The sequence below is a fragment of the Orcinus orca genome, chromosome 16 (genome assembly GCF_937001465.1).
Source record: "Orcinus orca chromosome 16, mOrcOrc1.1, whole genome shotgun sequence".
Lineage (NCBI taxonomy): Eukaryota > Metazoa > Chordata > Mammalia > Artiodactyla > Delphinidae > Orcinus > Orcinus orca.
The window spans coordinates 24,452,132-24,479,946 of NC_064574.1; the positions used below are offsets into that span (position 1 = coordinate 24,452,132).

The 27,815-nt window shown below is 40.5% G+C and overlaps 1 protein-coding gene and 1 non-coding gene across 4 annotated transcripts in view; one reads left to right on the forward strand and one right to left on the reverse strand.

The window, feature by feature from the left end:
- LOC101284834 (ubiquinol-cytochrome-c reductase complex assembly factor 1) overlaps positions 1-27,815 on the forward strand; it is a 95,945-nt gene that overhangs the window by 24,742 nt on the left and 43,388 nt on the right. For all 3 annotated transcript variants that reach the window (XM_004272769.3, XM_004272770.3, XM_049698913.1), the window contains 3 exons: positions 2,391-2,463; positions 8,967-9,024; positions 22,147-22,255. In XM_004272769.3, coding sequence (XP_004272817.1) covers positions 2,391-2,463; positions 8,967-9,024; positions 22,147-22,255 — 240 coding nt within the window. The remainder of the gene's footprint in view (positions 1-2,390; positions 2,464-8,966; positions 9,025-22,146; positions 22,256-27,815) is intronic.
- On the reverse strand, positions 17,212-17,284 carry TRNAR-CCG (transfer RNA arginine (anticodon CCG)). Its single transcript has one exon. It is a non-coding gene; the product is annotated as a tRNA-Arg (tRNA).

Genomic DNA, 27,815 nt, shown 5'->3' on the forward strand with positions numbered 1-27,815 from the left:
AACTGCCGAGTTAAAAAAAAAAATCAAGACACAGGCCATTAGGAATTTTACTTAAAATTATAAATGTATTGATAGTTGAACTAGGCCTTAAGTTCCATGAAAAGAGTTTTTAACTGCTTTGTTTACTGCTGTATTCCTAGTGTCCAAATCGGTTTTAGGCACTGAGTTCGGTGCTCAATAAATTACTTGTTGACTGGAACAAAAGCTTATAGATGTCCTAAACTCTCTGTTTCAAGGATAGGAATAGGCCTGTCAAGGCCAAAGCATTAGGATAACGATATCATTAGGATATCATTAGTTTGGTGATGGTACAAACCAGTGCTTCCCCAAATGTGTTCTATGTCACATACTTCCAAGAACCTCAGGTGTTAAAAAGTTAAACATGCTTCTTTTGTAGACTGCTGATACGGTGAATTACACTTATTGATTTGTGAATGTTGAATCAACTTGGCATTCCTGGGATAAATCCCAGTTGATCATGATATGATCTCCTTTTAAAATATTGATGTTAGTATTTTGTTAAGGAGTTTTGGATCTATGCTTATGAAGTCTATGGTTTTGTAGTTTTGTTTTCTTCTGATGACTGGTTTTGACACCAGGGTAATGTTGGCTCATAGAATGAGCTGGGAAGTGTTCTTTCCTCTTTTTTTCTGGAAGAGTTTGTGTAGATTTGGTATCATTTCTTTAGATATTCAATAGAATTCTCTAGTGATGCCATCAAGCCTGGAGTTTTCTTTGGGGAAAGGTTTTTAGCCACAAATCCAATTTTTAAAATAGAGATAGGACTATTCATGTTATTTATTTATTCTAGTGAGCTTTGGTAGTTTGTATCTTTCAATGAATTTGTCCATTTCATCTGAGTAGTCACATTTATTGGCCTAAAGTTGTTCAAAATATTCCCTTATTATCCTATTAATATCTTTAGGATATGTAGTGATGTTCCTCTCCTCTCTGATTCCTGATGTTGGTAATTTGTATCTTCTCTGTTTTTCCTTTTTTTCCCCCCTAGATCAGTTCTACTAAATTTTTGTCAATTTTATTGATATTTTCAGAGAACCAGCTCTGGCCTCTCTTGATTTTCTGTGTTATTTTTCTGTCTTCAATTTCACTGATTTCTGCTCTTATCTTTATATATCATTCTTTCTGCTTGCTTTTAGGTTTAATTTGCTCTTTCTTTTTAGTGTCTCACCATTTGTTTAAATGTGGACTTCCAATGCTGATTTACTGCTCATATAAGTATATCTGATTTCCATTTGTTATATGTTCTGTTCTGTTTTCCCCCATATGAACTTTAGACTAAAATCATTGAAAACTTAACATTAGCAAATGAAAAAATCTTAATTGCAATCAAAGACATAATACTTTAATTTATTATAGGTATTTCTGCCCATCAGAAACTGAAATATAAATATTATGTAGTATTGGATATAGTATATCCTTGGTGACTTTGAACCTTAATAACCAAACAGCTCTGCTAAAATTCTAGGTTGGTTTTTCTTCAGTTGCTATGCCATTCTCTTTGCATATACATATTTTTTTAGTCTGTGTATATTTGAGTAATTTTCTCTGTCATTTTAAGGAAAAATAAGCTTCTACGAGCCTTTTGTTGATGGACTAATTTAATTGTATCCTGAAGGAAATATTTTGAAAGCCCTTAGAAATTCTTCTTCTTTTAGCACTGAGTTGGTCTTCAGACCTACAGTCAACCCTTACAAGAATTTATTTTTCATTTTTAGGTTTTTGTGAAGGCATAATGTACATACAGTAAAATATACAAATCTTAAGTATACAGCTCAGTGAATAAATTAAAACCACCACCCAGATCAAGATTCTAAGAGAATTCTTAGTGCTTTGGGGAATAGTAAAAGGTTGATCCTTTTACTATATTTTACATTCATTAGAAACTCTTATTTATAAACATAGTATTCTGTTAATCAGCAAACTATAAAACTAGGGAAAACATAAAAAAAAGTGACCCCCTCCCTTCAGGGAAAAAAAAGACAGAATAGTTAATAGGGCTTCTGAGGAAAGATCAAAGGATGGAGGGTTTTGTTTGTTTGATTTTGGTAAGGAGAATGGGTAATTTTTTTAATATAAAGGGTTTCAGATTATAAAGAATTAATGTGGATGGTTCTGAATGGTGGTTTAGAGGCTGAAACGTGGTGAAATGGGTTTGAATTAAAGGAGAGAGTTCGTCTAAATATTGGAAAAACCTTTTTGACATTTTGATGCCAAAATCGTAAAATTGTGTGAAGTCTGTGAATGGCTAGAGACAGGTTTGGACCCATCCTTCTAGTTGAAAAGCATATAAGATTCTGTGACCTACATCTAATGGCAGTAGAACATTCACTTGGTCATGTCTTGAGTTTGGTTTTATTTTCTTTGTCTAGAAGATTAAGATTGCGGCCCTGCGCATGTATACTAGCTGTGTGGAGAAAACTGACTTCGAGGAATTCTTTCGAAGTAAGTTACTTTTTTTTTTTTTTTTTTTTTGGTAAGTTACTATTTTTGATAGTTGTGAAAAGGAAAATAAATCTACTTTTCATTTCTATGATTGTGTCTTGGTAGGATCGGGTTTCTTTTTAAGTTACCAGTAAAACAGTTTTTCCTGAACAAAATGTATAATAAAAGCTGCTTATTTTTCTCTTTTAATAGAATAAACAAAGGCCAAAAGAACCCTATAAATAAGACGTTTTAACAAGTTTGAAAAAAGACCTAAAAATTTGTCAAGTACTTTGACATCATCATTCCCCCTTGTCCACACATGCATCTTTTTACGTAAGAGTGTACTCAGAGTAAACACATCCTGTTTTACGTTCTGGGTGTTTTACTCAGTATTTTTGACATGAACTTCTGCCCAATCATTCCTCTTTTATTTCTAGTTTATAATTGTTTTAGTTAACCCTGGAATATGCCTCATGATTTTTCTTCTTTCTGTAGAAGGACTGTTGAGTCAAAAGGCACATATAATTTTATTTTTATCCCATTGATAAATTGCTTTCCAAAAGTGTTTTACTGGTTTATATCATCATCACTAGCAGTTGATTATATCAATACAGTATTCATTTTGTTAATGTAAACTGTTGTAGTTATAAACATGTCATTTAAAGCAGATACTTATAAAGTCATTGGGAAAGGTTAAGCTGTTTCCAGTTCCACAGATTTTGGAAGGAAATGCGTTCTGTTCACATCTGTGGTAACAGTCATTATCCTCAAAGCAACAAACACTTAACTAAATATACTTGATATTTTTCATGGACAGCCAATAATTATATATAATTATGTTAACAACAATGAAGAAAGAGATGAAGTTTTGATTATTTAATAACTATTTTGTTTTTTTAAATTAAATGCAAGTTGTGTCATTTTTACTATTTCAGCAGATTGGTACAATATTTCATTGGAAACTTAAAATACTGTGCTGAGTTGTAATCCTAATTTAGTATCCACCTTCCATTTCTTATTTACTCATAGTCAGGAAGGAAAACTTTCCTCCTTTTTTAATCTCTAACAATTTCTTACTTTAGGAGAAATTAGTGTGAAAGGAGAAAATAATCTTTCTCTACCTGATGAAGAGACTATTAATATTAGAAGCTGGATTTTTCTCAAGTGGTTTCTTGAATCCATGTACTCAAGTATTTTTCATCAGATCTTTTTAAAACCTCATCCTACACATCTATTTAATATTAAATAACTCATAAACTTTTTATAATTATTTTGAAAGGATGTTTACTAGCTATCTTTGTTTAGCTAATCCTCATTATTGAAGATTCTTGAATAATGAGACTATTATTACATATTTAAATTAATATATCATGCTTCAATTTATAATCTGTTGTAAACTACTTATAAAAATAAAAGTTTATTAAAATTATTAACTATTATATTTTAATAATTCACACTTACATGGTATGCTTTTACTTTTGTCTCATTTAGGAATTACAAAACATGTGAGACCGGAAGGGCTTGTATTCTTATTTTCATTTTTCTTTTGTTTTCATAAACAATTGAAATTTATAAAAAGGCTAAGTGATTTGCCCAAGGTTGCTTAGTCAAGCCTTGATCCTGTGTCATCTGGCTTAAAATCCAGGAATTTTTCTACTATAACATATTGCCTGTGAATGAAAATAACTGCAAAATAGAAATTGTAATCCATTTTAATATTTTTGTGTTTTATAATTTTTTGTATTTTACAGTTTTTTTTTTTTACTTTTTAAAATTTTTATTTATTATTATTTTTGGCTGCGTTGGGTCTTCGTTGCTGCACACGGGCTTTCTCTAGCTGCGGCGAGTGGGGGCTACTCTTCGTTGCGGCACGCAGGCTTCTCATTGTGGTGGCTTCTCTTGTTGTGGAGCACGGGCTCTAGGCGCGCGGGCTTCAGTAGTTGTGGCACGCAGGCTCAGTAGTTGTGGCACGCGAGCTCTAGAGCGCAGGCTCAGTAGTTACGGTGCACGGGCTTAGTTGCTCCGTGGCGTGTGGGATCTTCCTGGACCAGGGCTCGAACCTGTGTCCCCTGCATTGGCAGGCAGATTCTTAACCACTGCGCCACCAGGGAAGCCCTATTTTATAGTTTTTAAATGAGACCTACCTCTGTGAGATGTTCTGTTAGTATTGTGAGCTGATGTTTATGTATATTAGAGTGTGTACATCTCAGTGAGCTTTGTCCTAGTCTTGCCCTTTGAAGTAGTTATCTGATGTCACATTTTTCAGTGACACCACTCTTACTTCAGGTTTTCTAAGACTCACTTTGAGAATTACCTTTTAGACCTATATCATGTTCCTTTGTATTATGCTCCATTGTGGTCCATCTTTGTCATTTGTGGTTAGATTAAATTTCAGAATCAAACCAAAGTGGTTCCAAACTGTGGCCAGTGAATAAAAAAGGGAGCAAGTGTGAAAAGTACCATTTAGAGGCAGATAAAGAATATCTATAAAATAATGAGACTGACTTTCTTGCACCTTGGATTCTAAAGAGTAGGCCAGACAGGTTTGGGGTAAAAGAAGAGAATGTGTATAGATATATTGCTTTCTAAGATTACATCTTTAAAGTGGCTATTACTCCCTTGGATTTTTTGGTCTTTTAGGGCTTGACTTTTAGAGTCCTGAGAATTCAGTAGCTTTTTAAAAGGAGAGAGAGTCCCAGGTAGCTGGTCAGTGTCATTCTCACTCTTCCAACAAAAGTGAGACCAGTTATATTTCATGAAGATTGAGTTTCTTTACTCAGTAAACAATATGCCTATCAGCCTCTTGGACAGGCCCTCACAAAATGCCAAAGTTATAGATACTCTGTCATCTCAGAGCCAAAGTGTTCAGACGTCTTGATCCAGAGACCTAGATATTGGGGATTCTGACTGGTGAGATAGCTTAAGAGCCAACTCTTGTTTCCAGGATGTTCTGATGATGTCATTGTGGCATAAATGAGTGTACCCTCTGTGAGCACACAGTGTTTGCTAACTGGTCTTTTGGAGGTCATTTCTGTTATAAAGAGCACTTAGGGGCAGAGGCGTCCAGCCAATCAGTAAAGCTTGTGTTTAATACCACACTGTTGTCTGCAGACTGCTTTGTTTTTAGCCCTTAAGAGTTCATACTTTGGAGAGGAACTCCTTAGTGAATAAATTTTGAGTTAATAAAATTGAGGTTCTACCTTTCTTTCTGCTACTAATACTCAGCTATCAAATATATCAATTTTGTGTAAGTATATGATAAATATATTTTTTAAAACTTGAAGAAAAAAAAGATTGAGGTTCATCATTTTATTGATGCAGTCTTAAATAGTGAGTTTTTTCAAAGATAATTTAAACCCTAGTGTTTAAACAATTCACTAAAAATCAATAGTGAATATTTATTGAGTACCTATTAAATACTAACTACTTTGTTAAATGTTCTACAGGCCTTATCTCATTTAATCCTCACAAGAATCCTGTAAGGTAGGTTCTCTTGTTTTCCCATTTTTACAGAGAAGAAAACTGAGGCACTGAGAGGTAAAGTAACTTTACCCAGAGTCATATACCAAGTAAGAGGTAGAGTTAAGGTTTTTTGTTTGTTTTTTTTGTTTTTGCGGTACGCAGGCCTCTCACTGTTGTGGCCTCTCCTGTTGCGGAGCACAGGCTCCGGATGCGCAGGCTCAGCGGCCATGGCTCACGGGCCCAGCCGCTCCGCGGCATGTGGGATTTTCCCAGACCGGGGCACGAACCCGTGTCCCCTGCATCAGCAGGCGGATTCCCAACCACTGCGCCACCAGGGAAGCCCTAGAGTTAAGGTTTTGAATCAGGATATCTGACCCTGGTGTCTGCGTTAAACAAACAACTATGTTAATACTGCTGCCCCATAATAGTAATGAATTATTTAATTTTATCCAACTTGATGTTGAGGAGGAAAGTACCTAGCCTCAGAAAATAGTGCACTGAGTGTGTACTGGAGCAAGAGTGTGATCATGGCAAGACCCTATAGCAGGTTTTAACTTTGAAGTGTTTAAAGACATTTCATGAAGCTAAAGAGTTTGCTGTGTTGTTGAGCTGCTCACAGTCAAACTTTCAGCGGTCTTGTTTTTTAGGGCTTTACCCTGTGGGTTTCTGTTCTGACCCCAGTGGGTACAGGGAGTCAATCATATGCCAGCTCTTTTCCCATCCTCAGCCCTGAGCTGACCCCCAGAGGGAAAATTGTGACCCAAGTCCAGTTGCTGGCCTGTCTGTCTGTCTATGCTTTCCAGCCGAAGAACTGATTCCCTCTTTGAGAAAATTGGAAAGGCTCCTGGAGGCTGCTGGGAAGCTTTGATGTAGAGGTAGCAACTGAACAGATTGTCCTTTAGAAGCAGCCAAATTTCATTTTCCAGATTGAAAGACAGACTTCCAAGAAAACTTTTCTTTTTAATGTTTTGTTCTAGCATCCAAAAAAGACCCAACTTTAGATCCGGGCTTGAGAGTTTCTCATGGCTATTCTTGTTCTAGGTGGAGGGTGGTTGGCCCACTCTCAGATGGCATGTGTCTTAATAGCTGAATGGCTAGCCAGGCTAGCCTTCACCTCCCTCCTGCTGGGCTCCAAGAGGAAGTCCACTTGACAGCTGCTGGGCACCTCCCAGTAAGCTCACCAGCGTATTTTGGTGTCAGTTTGTGACAGACCTGGACTGAAATCCCAGCCCAGCCACTAGCTTGTTAATATTGTGGCTGCCTGCAAGTTACTTAGACTTTTCGAGCCCTGTTTCTTTATCTCTAGAATGAGGCTTATAATGCCTTCCTTCAGGGTTAAAGTGAGGATTAAGTGAGATAATATATTGACATGACTAACGGTGGACCTGACAGGAAGTATGGACCCTTAGTGAATGTTAGTTTCTGATACTAGTATTAGAGAGGCAGTTAGCGATTAAGCCAACAGTGTATGGAATCAAGCAGATCTGAATTTGATTCCAGATGTCTCATTTCATAGCTGTGTGACCTTGGGCAATTGTCATGATCTCTCTAAGTCAGTTTTCTCACCTGTCAAATGCGGATAATATCAATACCCACCTCTTAGGAATGTTAGGAGGAGTCATTGAACTAATGCTTGTAAGGTACCTATTATTTCTGACACATAGTAAGCACACAGTGAATTACAGCTCTTTATTATTATTGGCATTGTTAGTGTACCTCACAGGGGTCCTGCTCTGTGTTTTCTATCTTAGTGGCCCCTATTTGTTATCATTTAGTACATTGTATACTTCGTTTGCTGAAAGGCAGAAGATACTACTTCCTTCTTGAGTCATTACTCCAAAGGACAGATTCTACTCTAAGGGCCCAAGTTTCCCACTGATTCTCTTATTTATTGATATAAATTGATTTGTTTTTATTTATTTTTGGGTGCGTTGGGTTTTCATTGCTGCACGCGGGCTTTTTCTAGTTGCGGCGAGCGGGGGCTACTCTTCATTGTGGTGCGCGGGCTTCTCATTGTGGTGGCTTCTCTTGTTGTGGAGCACGGGCTCTAGGCTCGCAGGCTTCAGTAGTTGCGGCACGCAGGCTCAGTAGTTGTGGCTCGCGGGCTCTAGAGTGCAGGCTCAGTAGTTGTGGTGCACGGGCTTAGTTGCTCCGTGGCATGTGGGATCTTCCCGGACCAGGGCTCGAACCCATGTCCCCTGCATTGGCAGGCAGGTTCCTAACCACTGCACCACCAGGGAAGCCCTCTCTTTTTTCTTTATCCTCTTGCTCCAGCTTTTCTCCCTGCCGTGTAATAAGGAGGGCATATTCTGTGGGGGACCCCTCATCCAGCCAGAGGCATTTCTTAGAGATCTGAGAATTGAGACGCTTGGATGTCTAAGCCCTGAGCTGATTTTTGGTTTCTTAAACCAAGGAGAAACCCTACCAGGTTTGTCATTCCTGGGGGTGATGAACAACCTTTCATTAGATATTATCTGCTTTCTTATTCAACTGTAGCTCCCTAGAGTCCTGCTTCTTTCTTCTGATCATTTATTTTGATTGAATCATTTAGCATACCCACTGGGTCACCTTAGAGAAAGAAAACAGGAAAGGGAGATGGACAAGAAGAACTTAGATTTCTCAGCAGGGCTCAAGTGAAAAAAAGCCTCTAGTTAAGTGGGGTAGGTAAGGTGGTGTCTGCCTAGCTTTCCAGAAGAATTGGAGACCAGGAGGGGAAAATAACATTGAATCAGAGTTGGAAGGAATTATAAAGATTGTTCAGGCCACATTATACAAAGTGAGAAAACTGAGGCTCAGAGAAGAGAAGTGACTTTCCCAAGTCCACACAGCAAGGTGGTAACAGGGCTGTAACTAGAAGCCTGTTTGTCTGACTGCATTCAGTGCTTTATCAACCCATGGGCTTGCCTTGTGGTTCCATTGGCCTCCTCTATGATAGCATAATCAGAGAGCACTGTGATTACCATATATTTTAGTTGAACAAATTCCTACCGATATTTCAAATATAGTCCATATGCCTCTTCTAAACCTTCACATATTTATACTTTATTGTTATTTTCTAGGGTGTCAGATGCCTGATACATTCAATTCATGGTTTCTTATAACTCTACTTCATGTCTGGTAAGTGAGCAATTTAAGTGAAGTCACCAAATGTATTTTTTTTTTTTTTAAAACACTGCTGACTTGTTAAGGTATAGCCTTCAGCAGGGCTGATTATATGAAATCGCAGTTGTTCAGGCATTAAAAGCTGTTCCCTTCATTTTAATAACTGGTGTCTTGTAGCACATTTTTTTATTAAAGGTCAAAGCATAGTCCCAGAAAGAAACTAATATTTGTAGGATTTTCTCAAAGAACACCTAACCCAGTGAACAATGCTATCAGTATCTGTAAGAGACCCTATGAGCTTGGGTGGAAAGTTCTTTCCCTTCGCTGTTTTAGGAAAGTTCACATTTACGTAAAAGTGGTTTGAATTGTGAGCATCCGTGGTCATTTTCATTGCTGGTCATCAGAAACCTATAACAAATTATAGCACTGACATTTACGCCTGTACCTCTAAAATGTGCATACAGGTTAGATTCATGCCAGTTTTGTTGCATGTAAAAATATTTAACACCTTAAACAGTATATTTTTTCTTCAGCTGCAAATTAAGTAGCCAAAAAAATCAATTTTTCATCTAATGTTACACAGTATTAAAGGTCAGAAGGATATAGGAGAGACGTCGAAGTGGGGGCTGGGGACTATTTATTGAACTGCCAGATCTTGGGAAAGTAAATTCTGGAGAACTAAGTTTACTACTTTGACCGTAGTATCTGAGGAACGTGGGGAATGGTTGCCCTGTCAAAAGGACCCTTGTTTGAGACTGCCTTCAGCTGAGCTTTGCATCACAGGACTGACTACTATATAAAGACTTCTTGGTTTTGATCACCTCTGAAATATTTCTTCTGAACTCACATAGTCAGTGAGATTGGCTAAGGGGCCTAAGGTGGCAGTTCATGTTGTTTTTTCCTAAGCCGGTAGTTTGTTGAGTGTACACTGTGTCCTGGGCAGTTAGTAAGCTATGTCAGGAGGCTCACAGTCTAGTGAGGGAGATAAGACATATATAATAGTCAGTTATAAATTGGACTGGCTAAGTTCTATAATAAATCTGAGTAAGTAGTGCCTGTAGGATCACAGAGGAAGCTGCAACTATCAAAACCCTTGAAATGTGCCATGTCTTTTAGTCAGGCCGCTAAGAAGGCCAACCACCTTCTGTCTGAATGGTGAAGGTTGGGAAAAGGTTCAGGGAGGGCAGCTGGATGTACTGAGAGGAAAACTACTTTTTCAAGAGGAGAGGATTGCAGAGGTGGCCCTGTGGAATTACTCACTGGAAAGGTGGGAGGGATGAGAGGAGGCTAGGCTGTTCCCAGAGGAGCTCAAAGATAATATTCAGAGTCAGAATGAAAGACTCTTTATTGCCCAATAGCCAGAGGTATCAGAGTGTTAGAGGGAGTGGATGGCAAAATAAAAAATATAATCCTTGTGACCACATCCCAACGTCAATACCTGACTACTAGCAGCTGGGAGAACCTTGAAACTACTTGTAGTTCTTTCCAGTTAGCCACCATTTCCAAATGTGCCTGCTGAGCCTTCCTTGCTGAGGTTGGTTTAATTTCTCAGAGGAGTGGGGAGTACCACCACCAGTTAAGTAGGGGGAGGGAGGCCTGTCTATGCTTGGTGTCCCCTCCATCCTTCCTCCTTGGTTCTCATGATCTGCGGGCTTCATGGGATGAATCAGCAAACTCTTATTGTGTTAAGGACTGGGGGGCACTGGAGAGTAGGATATGACATGGTGTGCACCTTCAAGAAAATTAGTCGAGTGGAAAACAGGCACAGTACAATTGCCTGTAATGGATGACAATGAAAAAAGTGCTGTGCCCAAGGCATAAGCAGATACTATGGAAGGATAAGGAGGTGTGACTAAATCCAAATTTGGCGGATGAGGGAGTATGTATTGGATAAACAGTTGCTCTGTGGTAGAGGTGACATTTGAGATGTACCATGAAGGGTGAGTAGAATTTCTGTCAGAGAAAAGGGCATTTGAGTTGAGGGAATTATTAGGAGCAAAACATAGAACATGTACAAGAACATGGAGTATTTGAGGGCAGCCAAGTTGTCTGAAGCACTCAGGGCTGGTTTGTGGAGAAATGTAGTGGAAAGGGTCACCAGGAAGTTACTTTAGTGTCTAATTGTGCTATGATCCTCCAAGAAGAATTGGGGAAACTCTCTTCCAGGGGATAGGATTCTTAGAGGGAATAAGGGATCCACCCCGAGTCTGCAGAAAAGCTATGCTCTTCTAAGTCCTGTTTTCTTAGCCCGAAGCTCCAGGAGGGTAACTGAGGGATCACCAAATCCAGTATTACAGGGCTCAGTGGACTTGCTAGGGATGTGCAGGGTTGAAATACCTCCTGTGGGTGGTAGTGTGAGGGAGAGGTGGGGAGGCTTAGAAAGCAGTCATAAAAATAGAATCCGCCCCCCCCACCAGAATCCGCCCCCCCCCACCATGAAAAAAAAAACACCCCATAAAACTAGAATACCCTGGCAGTGGACTTTACAGAAAGCTTGCTTAGGTTCCCAAGGGTGATGACTCCCTGTTGGCTCTCAGAATAGAGACAGGATTTCTCATATCCTGTTAGTTCCCTGGAAGAGGTGTTGATGTTTCCCTTATCCTGTCTGCTTTCTCTGGTTCCCAAGTTTTTATGTGTATTGGGATTTAGGACTGGGACCCCTCCAGTTCCTAGAAGGCCCTTATCAGTTGTGTATTCTTGTGAGCTTGCAGCTTCGGTGACTATGTGTCCTTTGTCTTTGCTGAACAAGATTAGTATTCACCATGGCTACTGAAAAAATGCTGAGAGAGGTTGCTGTGAGGGGTTTCCAGCATTCCCATGTGGACTTGATAAAAGCCAGCCTCCTCCTTTGTTCCCTGTCTGGGACAGTGGCATTGTGATCCATTCAGGTACCCACACCAGAAACCTGTGAAGCCTCCTTGACTTTTCCCTCACTCCCTTCATCTGGTCAGGCACCAGTTTCACCATCTGAAACTTTTTTGACCATGACCCATAGTAACAAATGCATTTTACCTTGCAATCCAGAACACACACATGCATCTGACACAAAAGTTTTATAAAACTTATCCTTACAATGTCAGATGATCTCTGATATTTTCTACTCCATTTGAATTCATTTAAAACAGAAATTCAAGATGTCACCCACTAAATTGATTTCACTGGGTTACAAGTAACAGTACCTGAAAACTGGTGTTTGGCCTCCAACTTCCCTCTTCCTGTGCCATTGGTCTTCTCAATACAAATTGGATTAGTATACACACACACACACTCTCTCCTTAATATTCTCCATTGTTCTCAGGATAAAGTATGTTTCCTAGCATGGCATTCATATCCCACCAAATATGCTACCTTTACCACTCTCGTCTGGTGCCGTTCTAGGTACCACTACCACCATCACTCCCTCCCCTGCAAGAAAAAGTTAAACTATGTAATAGCAATTTCAGGTCTTCTGCACAAAGCTTTCTTCTGCCTAGAAAGTCCTTCTCCTTCCTCTCCACCTGACAAACACCTATTTTTTGTTCAATATCCAACTCAGATATCTCTGCTTTGAAGCCTTCCCTTCCCTCTGAAGGCAGAGTTAGTTCCTCTTCTGAGTTCCTTTAATATTTTGAATACCTTTCTTACAGCACTCGTCACATAACATTTTTATATTTTATCATATATGTATCAGTCTTCCTTGTGGATGGTGAATTTATTGAGGCCAAGAATTATATTTATTTTCCTTTTGGAGAGATATGAAAATGAGGTATTTCTTCAGCTCAATAAATGTTGATTAAATAATTTATGGCCTCAGATCTGACTTGGCTCCTATGGCAATTGGAAGGTTCGGGGCCACTGCCTGTTAGTGGCAAAAGCTCTGCACCTACTTAAGTTTCCCTGGGGGGTGAGGTATATGTAGGTAGAATTTATGTTGGTGTTCTAAGTATTAATAGATTTGCAGAGACCCCCATTTTAAAATTTGTCATGGAACACTAGTACGTTATAGATACAGAAATTAATTTTAGAAAATGGAATAGAACAAATAAAATTAGAATATGCCTATGATGGAGGTAGAGTGGAGAGGAAAATGCAGTTTGTATTTTTTAAATTTATTTTAAAGTCAGGTATATCATAAATATAATAACTACTGGGCCCCTTACAGTACTATTTTAAAAATTATTTACTTATATTATCTCACACGTTCTTATAACTGCTTTATTCCTGTTTACATGAGAGATCAAAGACTGAGAGCCATCAGAGAGCTTGGCCGCAGAGCTAGTTAGTGCATGGTAGAGAGGAAATTCCAGTATGGGTCTGGCTAACTTCGAGTTGCTTTAAGTTGCTTTCCTCATTGGTAACTAAAACTACTGACGTATCTAATTAAATAATTATTTATTAATATGAATAATATTTAATATTACTAATACTATTTATTACTTAGTTAAGTACCTGCTTATTCTTAAACATAAATCCATAAAATTACAGCATTTGTTTTCTAATTGAACCTACGGTATGCAGCAGATTTGTTCCCTGCCCTCATAGGGCTGAGGGTGTGGGAGAAAAACCTGGAAGAAATCATTAATAAAATACAACTGGGATGGGTGCTGTGAGAGTAAGTGACAGGGCTCTGTGGGGGAAGAGGGATACATAACTTAGTTGAGGGGGTGTGGCTCACTCAGGGAGGGCTTCACTGAAGAGGTGACATTTAAACTGACCCCTGAATAATGAGTAGAAGTTAGCAAGTCAAAGAGTGGATGAAAAAGCATTGCAGGCAGTGGGACCTCATGGTTTTCCATCTTTTTACCAGCAGAGCCCTTTTTACAGATGAGCTTTTATGCTCAGCCACAGTGTATGAATAGATAAAAGGATTGCTAATTGGGTTGAAGAAGTGGGAATGACCTCACTTCAGGTCTTCCCAACACGCCCACTGGTAAGGGACCCTTACGTAGCTCCCTGGAAACTCAGAGCACAGTTTAAAAACCGCAGATCTAGTCCAGTTCCCTCATTTTACAAATGGGGAGATGACCTTGGCAATTTTAAAGGATTTTTCACAGGTCTCTTTATCAGTAATGGAGGATCCGAGACCCAAATCCAAAACTGACTCTGCGAACTGCTCCTTCTGCAACACTTTGCTTCCTGTGTGCTTGTCCCCTTTCGGTGGTTGTGGGATGGGAGTCTGTGGCCCTGAATTTGAACTGCATACTACCGACCAGCAACTATATGAAACTGTGTTTCTTAGCACTCACTGTCTGTGTCCTGGGAGAGGCAACAAGTAAACCTGAAAATAGTACAGGGTGCCAAGGGCCGTTTGATAAGCAGACATACAGATCTTATGGAGCACAGGGAAGGCAGGCAGCCTGGGGATAGTCAAAGAAAGCAGTTGCATTGGCCCTCTGGGGTCTAGAACTAGGGGACATGGGGTCTTGAGGAGTTATTAGGAGAGGAAGAATTAATTGTAAACTACTTTTTAAGGTGTCCCAAGTGAGAAAGAAAGATGAGAGGATGATTACTAGAGGAAGAAACAGGATGGAGTAGGGAAGCATTTTGTTATTTGTTTTTTGTTTTAAGATGGGGAAACACTAGAACATTTTTATAAGCCTAAGGGAAGAAGCCTCTGGGAACGAAGAGAAAGAAGTAAAGTGTGGAGACGGAAGGGGTTGGAAAACAGACTGGGTCCAGTCTCAGTCCAGCCAGAGAACTGCCCTGGCAGACACTCCTGGCCTTTTCAAGAGGGCTCTTTAACACCACCACAGCAGTTCTGATGTAGCTGTAGGGCTTTCGAGCTCATGCTGGATTCCAGCAGCTCCAGACCTGCTGTATATGGTGAGCCCGGGCCATGTGCACATCCTCTCTCTGCCTCCCCCAGCCAGAGTCACTCTCTTTAAACCACACACACACACGTAGCTTTTTTCCCAAACCAAAGGCCTATGCAGCATCATTTTACCAACATTGCACAACCTAAGAGCACTGGTACCTGCTCCCCAGGAGCTTGTTCGTTATATTGGATCTGACAGGCAGGCCACAGGCCAGGTGTAGCTCTTGGAGGAGGCCCTCTGTCAGGTGAGATGGCTTAGGGAAGTGCCTTGCCCCACTTGTCTGTTGGCCCACAGACTGTCCTGTGGCCCCCATGCTCCCCACATAAAGGGTAGGCTTGGTGGGGAGGGAGTTTAGGAAACCAGGTGGAGATAGCCATGCACACAGCCCCAGGAAAGGGTCAGCGTGCCAGCTCACAAATAAATAAACTCATTCATTAGCACACTGCTGAGACTTGAGTGTGGCCATGTCAGCTCTGCTTTCTTGGCCCCAGCCGGTGGCGGAGTAAGGGAAACAAGCTACGTGAGTGTCCCTTTGGGATTCCTTCATAGCAGCCAGAGTGACAAACCTGCCCAAGCGCCCACTAGTCTTCACTGAATTCAAAATCAGATCCTCTCTGAGCGGCTTATAAACTACCATGAGGGAGAAACAAGGCCAAAACACAACTGGCATTGTCAGAAGGCCCAAGCAGAGCAAGTGAGACAGGATGCTGAGAGCTGCCAGGACATGGCAGGAGGTCAGAGTCAGGAATAACAAGAATTCTTCCTTCCCAGATTTAGGCAGAGAGGAGGAAAGCGTGGCTAGGAAACTCTCCTTCCTTTGAACTCTGCAGGCAGTGTTGTTGTCTTCCTCCGAGTCTGACCTAGCAGGAAGAGGCCCTTGGAGCTGTGCTGTCACAGGATGGGGGAGCAGTCAATACTGACACTGCCCTGGGAGGCACTGTGGCTTGAGGGAGAGAGGGGGAGCCCAGGCTTCACTCCAGCTCCACTCTCCTTCACTGAGCAACCTTTAGGTACTTAACGTCCTCAGAGTGTCAGTTTTCTTTCCTGTGAAATGGGGACAGTTATACTTAGATGGTGATTTACGTTGAAAGAGATGGTGAATGAAAATGCATCTTACAGTGACAAGTCTCATATTAGAGGACTTAATAGACGGTAATAATCATTATTACTATTTGCCATAAGGCAAAATTGAAATCTTAGCCCTTTATATTTTGAGACTCCTAGTGAATGAGTCTTTCTTCCCTTTCCCCCTGTATTTTAGATATTAGAGAACCATCAGACTAGGGTTTGAACACTCCTTTTTTTCTTTACTTTGCTAACTGGGTTATTTGCTTTCCTTATATGTAAAAGAGATCAGTATTATTTATGAGGCACTGGAATCACTGAGAGACAAGGATAGTACTGTGAAGCTCAAAACCTCAATAATAAATTGTGGGTTAAGAACATCATCAGACTCGGGAGGGGCAACTGGAATTGCTCCTAAACAGAGGGTAGTTGATGTATAGATTAAGTCTATACTCGGAGTAGGTACTAAGTAGATACTTGTTAATGAATGATTAAATTAATTATTTATTACAAGAATTTAAAAATTACTAGATTGTCTCTTTCTAAAAAGACTAAAAACTAGACTTTATTTTTTAGAGCAGTTTTAGGTTTGAGTGGAATATTGTCTCTTTTTAAAGTTTCTTTTGCATTCTTAAGGGCAATTTTTTTTTTTTTTTTTTTTTTTACGCGGACCTCTCACTGTTGTGGCCTCTCCCGTTGCGGAGCACAGGCTCCAGACGCGCAGGCTCAGCGGCCATGGCTCACGGGCCCAGCCACTCTGCGGCACGTGGGATCCTCCCGGACCGGGGCACGAACCCGTGTCCCCTGCATCGGCAGGCGGACTCTCAACCACTGCGCCACCAGGGAAGCCCAAGGGCAATTTTTATTATGTTTTAGCATTGAAGTCTCCCCTCTTCCCCTTCCTCTTCCCCCCCGGAACAGCTCTGAAATTATGAAGTTTAATCAGTAGCAAAATGTAATTTGACCCCTCAACATTTAATTTAAGCATTTATTATGAGGAATGCATCCGTGATGTAAATTGAAGTAAAGCTGTCCTGATCTTTTATTTAAACCTAGTATTCTCAATTGTGGAATAGTTTACTTAATGGCTCAAATATTATTGTATGGTCAGAGCCTGTGACACGTGTTGGCTTTGTTTTGTAGGGGGTACCAGGACCATCAAATCTTTTTTGTTTACCATTTTGAACTTGTTTTACTCATTTTCTTTTCACCTTCCAACATACTTTAACCTATTCTGGATCATTCAGGAGGTCCTGATAACTCTTTTTCTAAAAAAAAAAAAAAAAAATTTTATTTATTTTTTTGGCTGTGCTGGGTCTTAGTTCCTGCATGCCGGATCTAGTTCCCTGACCAGGGATCGAACCCGGGCCCCATGCATTCGGAGCACAGAGTCTTAACCACTGGACCACCAGGGAAGTCCCGGTTCTGATAACTCTCAACTGTATTTTGCCAGGCTGCCTTCTTTGAGTTGTACTCGCTATAGCCTCCATGTTGAACTGCTGTTGTGTTTATTTTAAATACATTTTTAGGTTCTTTCCTTTTAGTCTGCCAGCAGTTACTTTTTGCTGTTGTAGGTGTGTTTGCCTCAGGTTAGCCAGTCTTTTCCCTTCTGGTATTTTATTTCTAATATGATGTTAGTTTTGAAACTTAAATTATTGCCCTTGTGAGGATTAAATGAAAAAGCAAATGGATTCTGGAAGGTTCGTTCTAGTCATTAAAAGAGGCAGAAAAACAGTCTAACTCTGGGATCAGATTATCAGGGTTCAGATCCCAGCTTTGACACTTAACAAGTTTTGTAACTCTGGGCACGTTACTTCTGTAAGACTCAGTTTCCTCAACTGTAAGGTGGGGACAGGAAGAATACCAACCTCTGATAGTTGTTGTAAGGATTAAATGAAATAATGTATCTGAATCACTTAGCACAGTGCCTGGCACATAGTTGTGTTAGCTGTTAATTACAGCACTTGTCCATTTTTGCTATTAAAGGGTTTTTTTTCCTATTTCTTAGTCTTATTAGAATAGGAAAAAATTGCCAGATAAGCTGAATTCAGCCTGGATCAGATGTTACCCTAACAACTGCTAAATAAATTACTACAACTCTATTATCCTAAAAAGGGTTTCACTGGGGTGACTGTAGTATCTGTGGATGAAGCACAGAGTTGGAGTTGAGATTTCTTCACCACCATCCTTCTGTAACAGATTGTTTTTTCAACGTAAGAAAAGTGTGTGTAGAATGCTACCATTGTGGAAAATGGGGAGAAAAGGGAAGCTACTATTTATGTAAAGAGAGTACATATACACTAAGTTGGTATATATATAGATTACATGTGGAAGGTTTCCTAAGAAGCTGCTAACTGTGGTTGCCTTAGGGAGAGGAACCTGGTGATTGGGAGATGTGGGTAGGAAGGGGACTTAACGTTTTTTTTAACATGTGCATGTATTATCTATTCAAAACATTTACTAAACAAAGAAAGGAGTAGACTGAACTTGTAGGCTTCAAGGTTAGGTACCCTAAGAATTGACCTTCAGCTTGATCTGGACATTCCAGGCAGCTGACTGTCTAAGATGTGGGCCCCAGCCTTCAGCTGTGCTTTTTCCTTGAAGAGGACAAACACAAAAGTTCTTCACAACAAGATGACTTTTCTGTCCTTGACTACCTAGAGAATTTGATTCACAAATTCAGGACAAAAATAAGTTGAGCCTTTAGTTAGCTGAGTTTGGTGATGGTGGATGAACGGGCAGCCCTGTGGATCAGAATCTTATTTTCCCAGTAGAACTCATGGTTATCTTCACTACACTTCCTGTTAATGAGAAGACTGATTGTTTTGATTTTATAACTTTAACTGTGTGAGATGAAATTTACTGTAGAACTTTATATTTGATAGTGTTTTCAAATTGTCATCAATTGTCTACAGAACTAATTAGGTACGGTGTTTTAGGAATAATTAGAATTTGCCCTTCTTTCATTTATCAGCCTTGAATCTATATTTTTTAAACTCTTAGTATCAGCAAAATTAGGTGCAGGTTGCAGCAAACTTTGCTGTTGCATTTCTCTCAAAAGGTAGATGCACACTTAATTTAAATTTCTGGATCAGACAATTGTAAATACCATAGTTCTACTGAAGTAAATATTCACCAAATTTGTCATTTTTCAGCCTTGGAAAGAAAGGGTTTCCAGCTGGGAAGAAAGAAAGGGTTAACTTCTGAGAGACTTATCTGTTCTTAAAGCCAAGGTCTTATTACACCCCTAATCTTATTACACCCCTTCTTCCTGAAAAACATTCAGTGGCTCTCCTTTGTCTGCTGAGTGAAGTCCAGACTTTTCAGCATGACATTTAAAAGCCCTTCATGACCTTTCTGGCATATTTTTCTGTTTCCTATACTTCCCTTCCACAAAATCTAGGTATTGTCCCTGTCCATGTGCTGAGCTTTCCATGGCCCTGTCTTTGCTCATAATGTTCCATCTTCTGGAAATTCTCTTTACCTTTATCTGTCCACCTGCAGCTCACCTTTCCAAGCCCCAGGTACAATGTTTCATTTTCCGTGAAGCTTTCCCTGATCCCACTCAGCCAAGAGTAATCCTCTCAAACTCCATTGCACTTTGTGTTCCTCTTGGGACACTTACTGCATTCTCTCTTAGGGCTCTTGTCTCCCCTAAGGAGACTAACTGCTCCTTGGAAGCTGGGCTCTTGTTAACCATCACTCTAATCTCCACACAGTAGGAAGTAAATTTATGTCCATTGAGTGAATTAAGTGTCAGTCAGCATCTTGAAAGTATCTTCAATTTGCTTTACCTTTTCAACCCAGATAACCATTTGACTGTAAGGGCTATAAAACAAACTGCTCTGAAACAAAAAACACTTCACTCCATGTTGATATAGTTAGTAAGTTTATGGTCTGAGAAAATCTGTGCCTTTTAAACCTCAGAGGGCAGGTGTATTAACAAACTAGAGAATTTTTATATAAATGAAGAATTCCATTACCTCACTATTGCTGTTGATGAATTGGCCTCTGACGACACTTAAGCATCAAAACACACAGCGTCTTTTCAGGTGGAGAGGCTAACTTTGGTTAACTTTAAGAAAAATGTTATGAAAAAGGACTGTTGAACTTTCCCCAGTTTGTTTCTGCCTTGGAATATGCTCTATATCATATAAAGTGGCCAAGTCTTTTTCCATGACCTGTTTTTATTGTCACAAAGTGTTATTTCTTAGGCACTAACCGGGTTCAGAGGTTACAAATTTAGAATCACAGCATCAGCAAATCCCGAGGTTGGAAGGGACTTTAGAGATCGCGTAGTCAGCCTTCCATCAGATAGATAGCCAAGTTGCAAATTCTCTGCTTTTTGAGGTCATCCATTACATTATTCAAATCTTCAGAAACTCCCCTATTAGAAAGTTTTTACTTTCAGCATTCAATGTTGAGTAGTTTTTCTCCCTCTGTGACCCACCCATTCGTTCTGATTCTACCTTTTGGATAAACAGTCTAATCACTTTTCTGCAATATTTAAGGCAACTGTCCTGTTTTTCTCCAGGTTAAATATCTTCTGATCTTACAACTCTTCCTCTTGTCTCTTAAAATATAATGTTCAAAACTGTCGACAGTATTCCAAGTAGAGTCTGACGTGTGCTGAATAGAACAAAAATCTCGCTTTGTACATGAAGATACTATATTTGCATTACTGTTTCTAAAATCACATTAATTTGGGGGGCAACCATATCATCTTCTTGACTCCCCTTCAGTGTATACTGTCAACGTAGCCAGTAAGGCTTTTTCACACATAGGTGGGCATGACTCACCAATCCTGTACCTCTACAGCTGTTCTTTTAGACCCAAGTGCAGGGTCTAGATTTATCCCTGTTAGATTTAGCCCATTGAAACAGTCTGTTGAAGTATTTTTGGTTCATGGTTGGGTCATCCAACATATTTGTCTTCCTGCCCAGCTTCTTGCAATCTACATATTTGATAAGTATGTTTTCTTTTCTCCATCTTAGTCATTAACAGAGATGTTGAGGCAGGCCAGGCTGGAATCATTCCATTGGACCTTACTATTGCTAGGATATTTAAATGGGCAGGATTAATTGTGTATAGAGATAGAATTGTCGGTTTAGACTAAATACTCCATAATTACAGTAGGAGTTGTCGTTTAGGTGAGTAGTCCTATTGTAGCTGCTTAATAACTATTTAACAAGAGATAATAGAAATACGTGTGGTCATAAGAATGAGATTAGGAGCTATCTTGGAAAGTTGGTGACCCTGTTTATATTCTTATATTCTTATGTAAGGTCTTAAGCAGAGAGCATTCTGGACTGATTAGAGGCAATGTGGTTTAGGGGAAAGAGCCCTAAACTTGGCCCTGAGATGTTTTATTCATTTATTTATTCAGAAAATATATATTGAGTGCATACTATACTTAAGCCCTAGATATACAATGATTTAAAAAAACCCCAAAAAACCCAGACTTGATGTCTGCCTTCAATGGAACTTACATTCTAATGGGGGAAACAATTTGATAATTATACAGATGAAATCATAATACTTTCTGTCATCTATATTCTGGACGGGTACTATCCAACAGAAATATAATGCAAGTCACATATTTAAAAGTTGCTAGTAGCTCCATTTAAAAAAGTGAAAAGAAAAAAAATGAAACTAATTTTAATAATAGGTTTTCTTTAACTCAATATACCTGATAATATTTCAACATGTAAGCAGTGTAAAAAATTTGAGATATTTATATTCTTTTTTCATGAACTAGATCTTTGACATCTTAAACTTATACCACATCTCAGTTTGAACTAGCCATATTTAAGATGTTCAGTAGCCACATGTAGCTAGTGGCATCCATATGGGAGAGCTCAGTACTATACCCACCTTTATAGACTGCTCTGTGGTGTTGGGCACATCATTTTCCTTCTTTAGAACTCCTGTTTTCATCAGTAAAATGAAGGATTCAGACTTATCTTTAAACAACTAAAAGTGGTCCCTTTCATGTATGAGGGAGCCTTCTGAGGTGCTCTAAATAATCTATGTCTTGATGTGAGTGGTACTTACATGGGTGTATATTATATGTAAAAATTCATCAAGCTGTACACTTAAGATTTATGTACTTTTCAGTATCTATGTTATAGCTCAATAAAAGATTTTTTTAATCACTTCTAGTTTTTTGATTCTGTGCCCTTTGATAAAATGACTTAGATGAGCTGACCTTCCATGGAAATGAGTGATGTGAAAAATGCAAACAGCCAGTGACTCTTTTTGTCTTCTTCCCATCCAGGATGTGTCTAGTCCGAATGAAGCAGGAAGGCCGGAGTGGGAAATACATGTGTCGTATCATAGTTCATTTTATGTGGGAGGATGTTGAGCAGCGTGGCAGAATCATGGGGGTAAGTGAGTGCTATCAGATTCTGGTCCTGGAAAACTCCAATGAGGGGTTGCCTGACTGGAGTTGAAGTTTTATCTGTTCTAGAATGGCCTGATGTCAAGTGGTAATTCACCTAGAGTCACTTCTGCCTCTATGAAGACTGGCATGCTACTGACGCTTTATTTATGTATTTGCCCACATTACCATGGTTTGTCAGTGTGAGTACATCCTATGTACGGAGATGGGATTATTAAGTCCAAATCATGGTGATAGGAGGGATGGATTTGGTGAACAGATAAAATCAAATAATAATAATCCAGTTTTAGGACACTTTGCCTTTGATACCAGTTCAGTGTGTCAGTTCACAATTAGTTTGGATGGAAAGATCCTGGCATGGGGCCTGCACTGTGCTCAAGAACTTAAAAACAAGCTTCTTGATCACTGACAACCTAGAATACTTTGGCAAGGTATCTACTGAAAAGGTACATTAGTATATTTAATAACCTGAGAAAGGAGAATATGTAGTATGTATATAACAGAATATGATGACAATAGAAAACCAAAACCAAAACATTAGGATACAATTGGTTATATAAATAGTAATCTCTTCCTTTGTGTATATTGTGTATTTTGTGTATCTAGACCGTGTTTTAGTAGATTGTAGTTCCTTGTTTTTTTCCCATATCATTGCCTCCTAGCTTGGGAGCGTCTAAAGCCAAACCATCAGACAGGGTCACAAAATGGGTTAATTTGGTTTCTTTCATTACAGCACAAAGTTCTGTGGTTTTGCGTGTATATATTTTATCATATATGATATCATCCTCTATGCACTTAAATGCAACTTTTTTTTTTACTCAACAATATATCTTAGAGACCTTTCCATGCTGCATGGGAATTAAGTGGGAGATCTCCCATGTCTTACTTTTATCTACTATAATTATTTTCACACACTTCCTATGTTATTGTCTGATGGTATCATGTGCTCACTCTATGTGTGAAATTATAGTCTTTGAGACTAAGTCATGGAAATGATGGTTGCCTACTGAGAATCTGGATTGAGGGTATTTTCAGATTCTCATGACTTTGGAGGAAATGCGTGTATAGAAAGCACAGTAGACATGGGTTCATCTTTTTATTTATTTTTTTAAATTGCTTAGTAATTTATTTATTATTATTATATTTTTTTACATCTTTATTGGAGTATAATTGCTTTACAATGGTGTGTTAGTTTCTGCTTTATAACAAAGTGAATCAGTTATACATATGTTCCCATATCTCTTCCCTCTTGCGTCTCCCTCCCTCCCACCCTCCCTATCCCACCCCTCCAGGCGGTCACAAAGCACCGAGCTGATCTCCCTGTGCTATGGGGCTGCTTCCCACTAGCTATCTACCTTACGTTTGGTAGTGTATATATGTCCATGCCTCTCTCTCGCTTTGTCACAGCTTACCCTTCCCCCTCCCCATATCCTCAAGTCCATTCTCTAGTAGGTCTGTGTCTTTATTCCTGTCTTACCCCTAGGTTCTTCATGACATTTTTTTTCTTAAATTCCTTATATATGTGTTAGCATACGGTATTTATCTTTCTCTTTCTGACTTCACTCTGTATGACAGACTCTAGGTCTATCCACCTCATTACAAATAGCTCAATTTCGTTTCGGGTTCATCTTTAGATAGCTTCACTGACATTTACATGCCTTTCTCTGGGACAGCAGACCATTAGCATTTCTGTTCATTCTAAGAAGATGATAGCATATTTCAAAGTTTTAGCTGCTGTCATCATCATCTTCGTCATCATAATCATTATAATCATCTGTTTTGGAGTCAGTGTGTGTTTGTAATTACACTCTTTGCTTCCTTCTTCATTTTTCTCACTGTCATACCTTACTGCTGTTTAGCTGCCCAGAGTGGGATCAGCAGTCTTTAAGGTCTTCAACCAGCTGAGTGTTCCACATGCCCTCAAGTACTTACTGCTCAACTCTGTGGCAGCTCACAGTGGATATACAGTAGTGCTGGCAGTCTCAAATCATCCCATTTAATGATGACCAGTGATACCCCCTGGCCAGCCAAAGCCTCGGCTTACTGCCATGCAGTTACACAGTAGTTCTTCTATGAGTTAGTCTGTTTTCTTATCACTGTTGATTAAACTCTGCTGGAAGTGGGACCACTAGAGCCATGTGGACCACAGCTGTCCCCAACTGAATAGCTTAATGAGTCATAGGTTGCCAATTCCTGGACCACAGGAACCTTTTACTCTACCCCACCTCCACCCCCAAATGGATTTCCTTTGGGACCTACATATATATATCTCCATCACAAGGTTCAGCAATTTGAACCTTCTCCCATGTTACTTTATAATGTCCCTTCTGCTTGACTGTATGCTATATAAAGGCGCGAAACCTGTCTTATCCAGTTTTTTGTTTACACGGTAAACATTGGATAAATAAATACTTGTTGAATGAATGAATAAATTGAACTTCAGCCTCTGATATTCTGTTTTAAAGCCAAGTTATTTGTCAGATAGATCATACTCGGTTTATTAGTCTCTGGTCCAGGTGTACGTCAATGCAGTCCTGCAGAAATTAGCCTTTCTTTTTTTTTTTCTCCCATTTTATCCAACCATTTTTTTCTATCTCAATTGTTCTACATATGATGCTGTCCTATAGAGAAGTGTGTTAGACCACCATTTCTCAAACTTTAATGAGCCTACAGTTCACCTGGGGATCTTGTTAAAATACAAATTCTGATTCAGTAGGTTTTCGGTGAGGCCAGAGAGTCTACATTTCTAAAAAGCTTTGGGTGATGCCAGTTCCACTGGTGGGGCTGGGTGGGGGAGGGGCAACCACACGTTGAATAGCAGGGTTTCAGATGATCCATAATGCTCCCCAAGTATAGACTCTTAAATTTGTCTTCATGAACAGAAATGCCAAGCTCAAGTTTAGTTACAAAGACTATAAATAAAAGATGATTTAAAAATAATAGAGGGACTTCCCTGGTGGCGCAGTGGTTAAGAATCTGCCTGCCGACTTCCGGGAAGATGGTGGAAGAGTAAGACGCGGAGATCACCTTCCTCCCCACAGATACACCAGAAATACATCTACGCGTGGAACAACTCCTACGGAGCACCTACTGAACGCTGGCAGAAGACCTCAGACCTCCCAAAAGGCAAGGAACCCCCCACGTACCTGGTTAGGGCAAAAGAAAAAACTAAACAGAGACAAAAGGATAGGGACGGGTCCTGCACCAGCGGGAGAGAGCTGTGAAGGAGGAAAAGTGTCCACACACTAGGAAGCCCCTTCGCGGGTGGAGACTTCGGGAGGCGGAGTGGGGGAGCTTGGGAGCCGCGGAGGAGAGCACAGCAACAGGGGTGCGGAGGGCAAAGCGGACAGATTCCAGCGCAGAGGATCGGGCCGACCGGAACTCACCAGCCGAGAGGCTTTTCTGCTCGCCCGCCGGGGCGGGCGGGACTGGGAGCTGAGGCTCCGGCTTTTGTTGGAGCGCCGGGAGAGGACTGAGGTTGGCGGCGTGAACACAGCCTGCAGGGCGTTAGTGCACCGCGGCTAGCCGGGAGAGAGTCCGGGGAAAAGTCTGGACCTGCCGAAGAGGCAAGAGACTTTTACGTCCCTCTTTGTTTCCTGGTGCACGAGGAGAGGGGATTAAGAACGCTGCTTGAGAGAGCTCCAGGGACGGGCGCGAGCCGCGGCTAAAAGTGCGGAGCCCAGAGACAGACATGAGACGCTAAGGCCGCTGCTGCCGCCACCAGGAGGCCTGTGTGCGAACACAGGTCACTAGCCACACGCCCTTCCGGGGAGCCTGTGCAGCCCGCCACTGCCAGGGTCCCGGGATCCAGGGACAACTCGCCCGGGAGATCGCACGGCGCGCCTCAGGCTGCAACGTCACGCCGGCCTCTGCCGCTGCAGGCCCGCCCCACACTCCGTGACCCTCCCTACCCCCCCGGCCTGAGTGAGCCAGAGCCTCCGAATCAGCGGCTCATTTAACCCCGTCCTGTCTGAGCAAAGAACAGACGCCCTCCGGCGACCTACACGCACAGGCGGGGCCAAATCCAAAGCTGAGCCCCTGGGAGCTGTGAGAACAAAGAAGAGAAAGGGAAATCTCTCCCAGCAGCCTCAGAAGCAGCGGATTAAAGCTCCACAATCAACTTGATATACCCTGCATCTGTGGAATACCTGAATAGTCAACGAATCATCCCAAATTAAGGAGCCCTGTGGATGAAAGGCTCTTGGTGCTGCAGCCAGGAGTCAGTGCTGTGCCTCTGAGGTGGGAGAGCCAACTTCAGGACACTGGTCCACAAGAGGCCTCCCAGCTGCACATAATATCAAACAGCAAAAATCTCCGAGAGATCTCCATCTCAACGCCAGCACCCAGCTTCACTCAACGACCAGCAAGCTACAGTGCTGGACATCCTATGCCAAACAACTAGCAAGACAGGAACACAACCCCACCCATTAGCAGAGAGGCTGCCCAAAATCATAATAAGTCTACAGACACCCCAAAACACACCACCAGACGTGGACCTGCCCACCAGAAAGACAAGATCCAGCCTCATCCACCAGAACACAGGCACTAGTACCCTCCACCAGGAAGCCGACACAACCCACTGAACCAACCTTAGCCACTGGGGACAGACACAAAAAACAACAGGAACTACGAACCTTCAGCCTGCAAAAAAGGAGACCACAAACACAGTAAGATAAGCAAAATGAAAAGACAGTAAAACACACAGCAGATGAAGGTGCAAGATAAAAACCCACCAGACCTAACAAATGAAGAGGAAATAGGCAGTCTACTGGAAAAAGAATTCAGAATAATGATAGTAAGGTTGATCCGAAATCTTGGAGATAGAATGGACAATAGAATGGACAAAATGCAAGAATCAGTTAACAAGGACCTAGAAGAACTAAAGATGAAACAAGCAACGATGAACAACACAATAAATGAAATTAAAAGTACTCTAGATGGGATCAATAGCAGAATAACTGAGGCAGAAGAACGGATAAGTGACCTGGAAGATAAAATAGTGGAAATAACTACTGCAGAGCAGAATAAAGAAAAAAGAATGAAAAGAACTGAGGACAGTCTCAGAGACCTCTGGGACAACATTAAACGCACCAACATTCGAATTATAGGGGTTCCAGAAGAAGAAGAGAAAAAGAAAGGGACTGAGAAAATATTTGAAGAGATTATAGTTGAAAACTTCCCTAATATGGGAAAGGAAATAGTTAATCAAGTCCAGGAAGCACAGAGAGTCCCATACAGGATAAATCCAAGGAGAAATACGCCAAGACACATATTAATCAAACTGTCAAAAATTAAATACAAAGAAAACATATTAAAAGCAGCAAGGGAAAAACAACAAATAACACACAAGGGAATCCCCATAAGGTTAACAGCTGATCTTTTAGCAGAAACTCTGCAAGCCAGAAGGGAGTGGCAGGACATATTGAAAGTGTTGAAGGAGAAAAACCTGCAACCAAGATTACTCTACCCAGCAAGGATCTCATTCAGATTTGATGGAGAAATTAAAACCTTTACAGACAATCAAAAGCTGAGAGAGTTCAGCACCA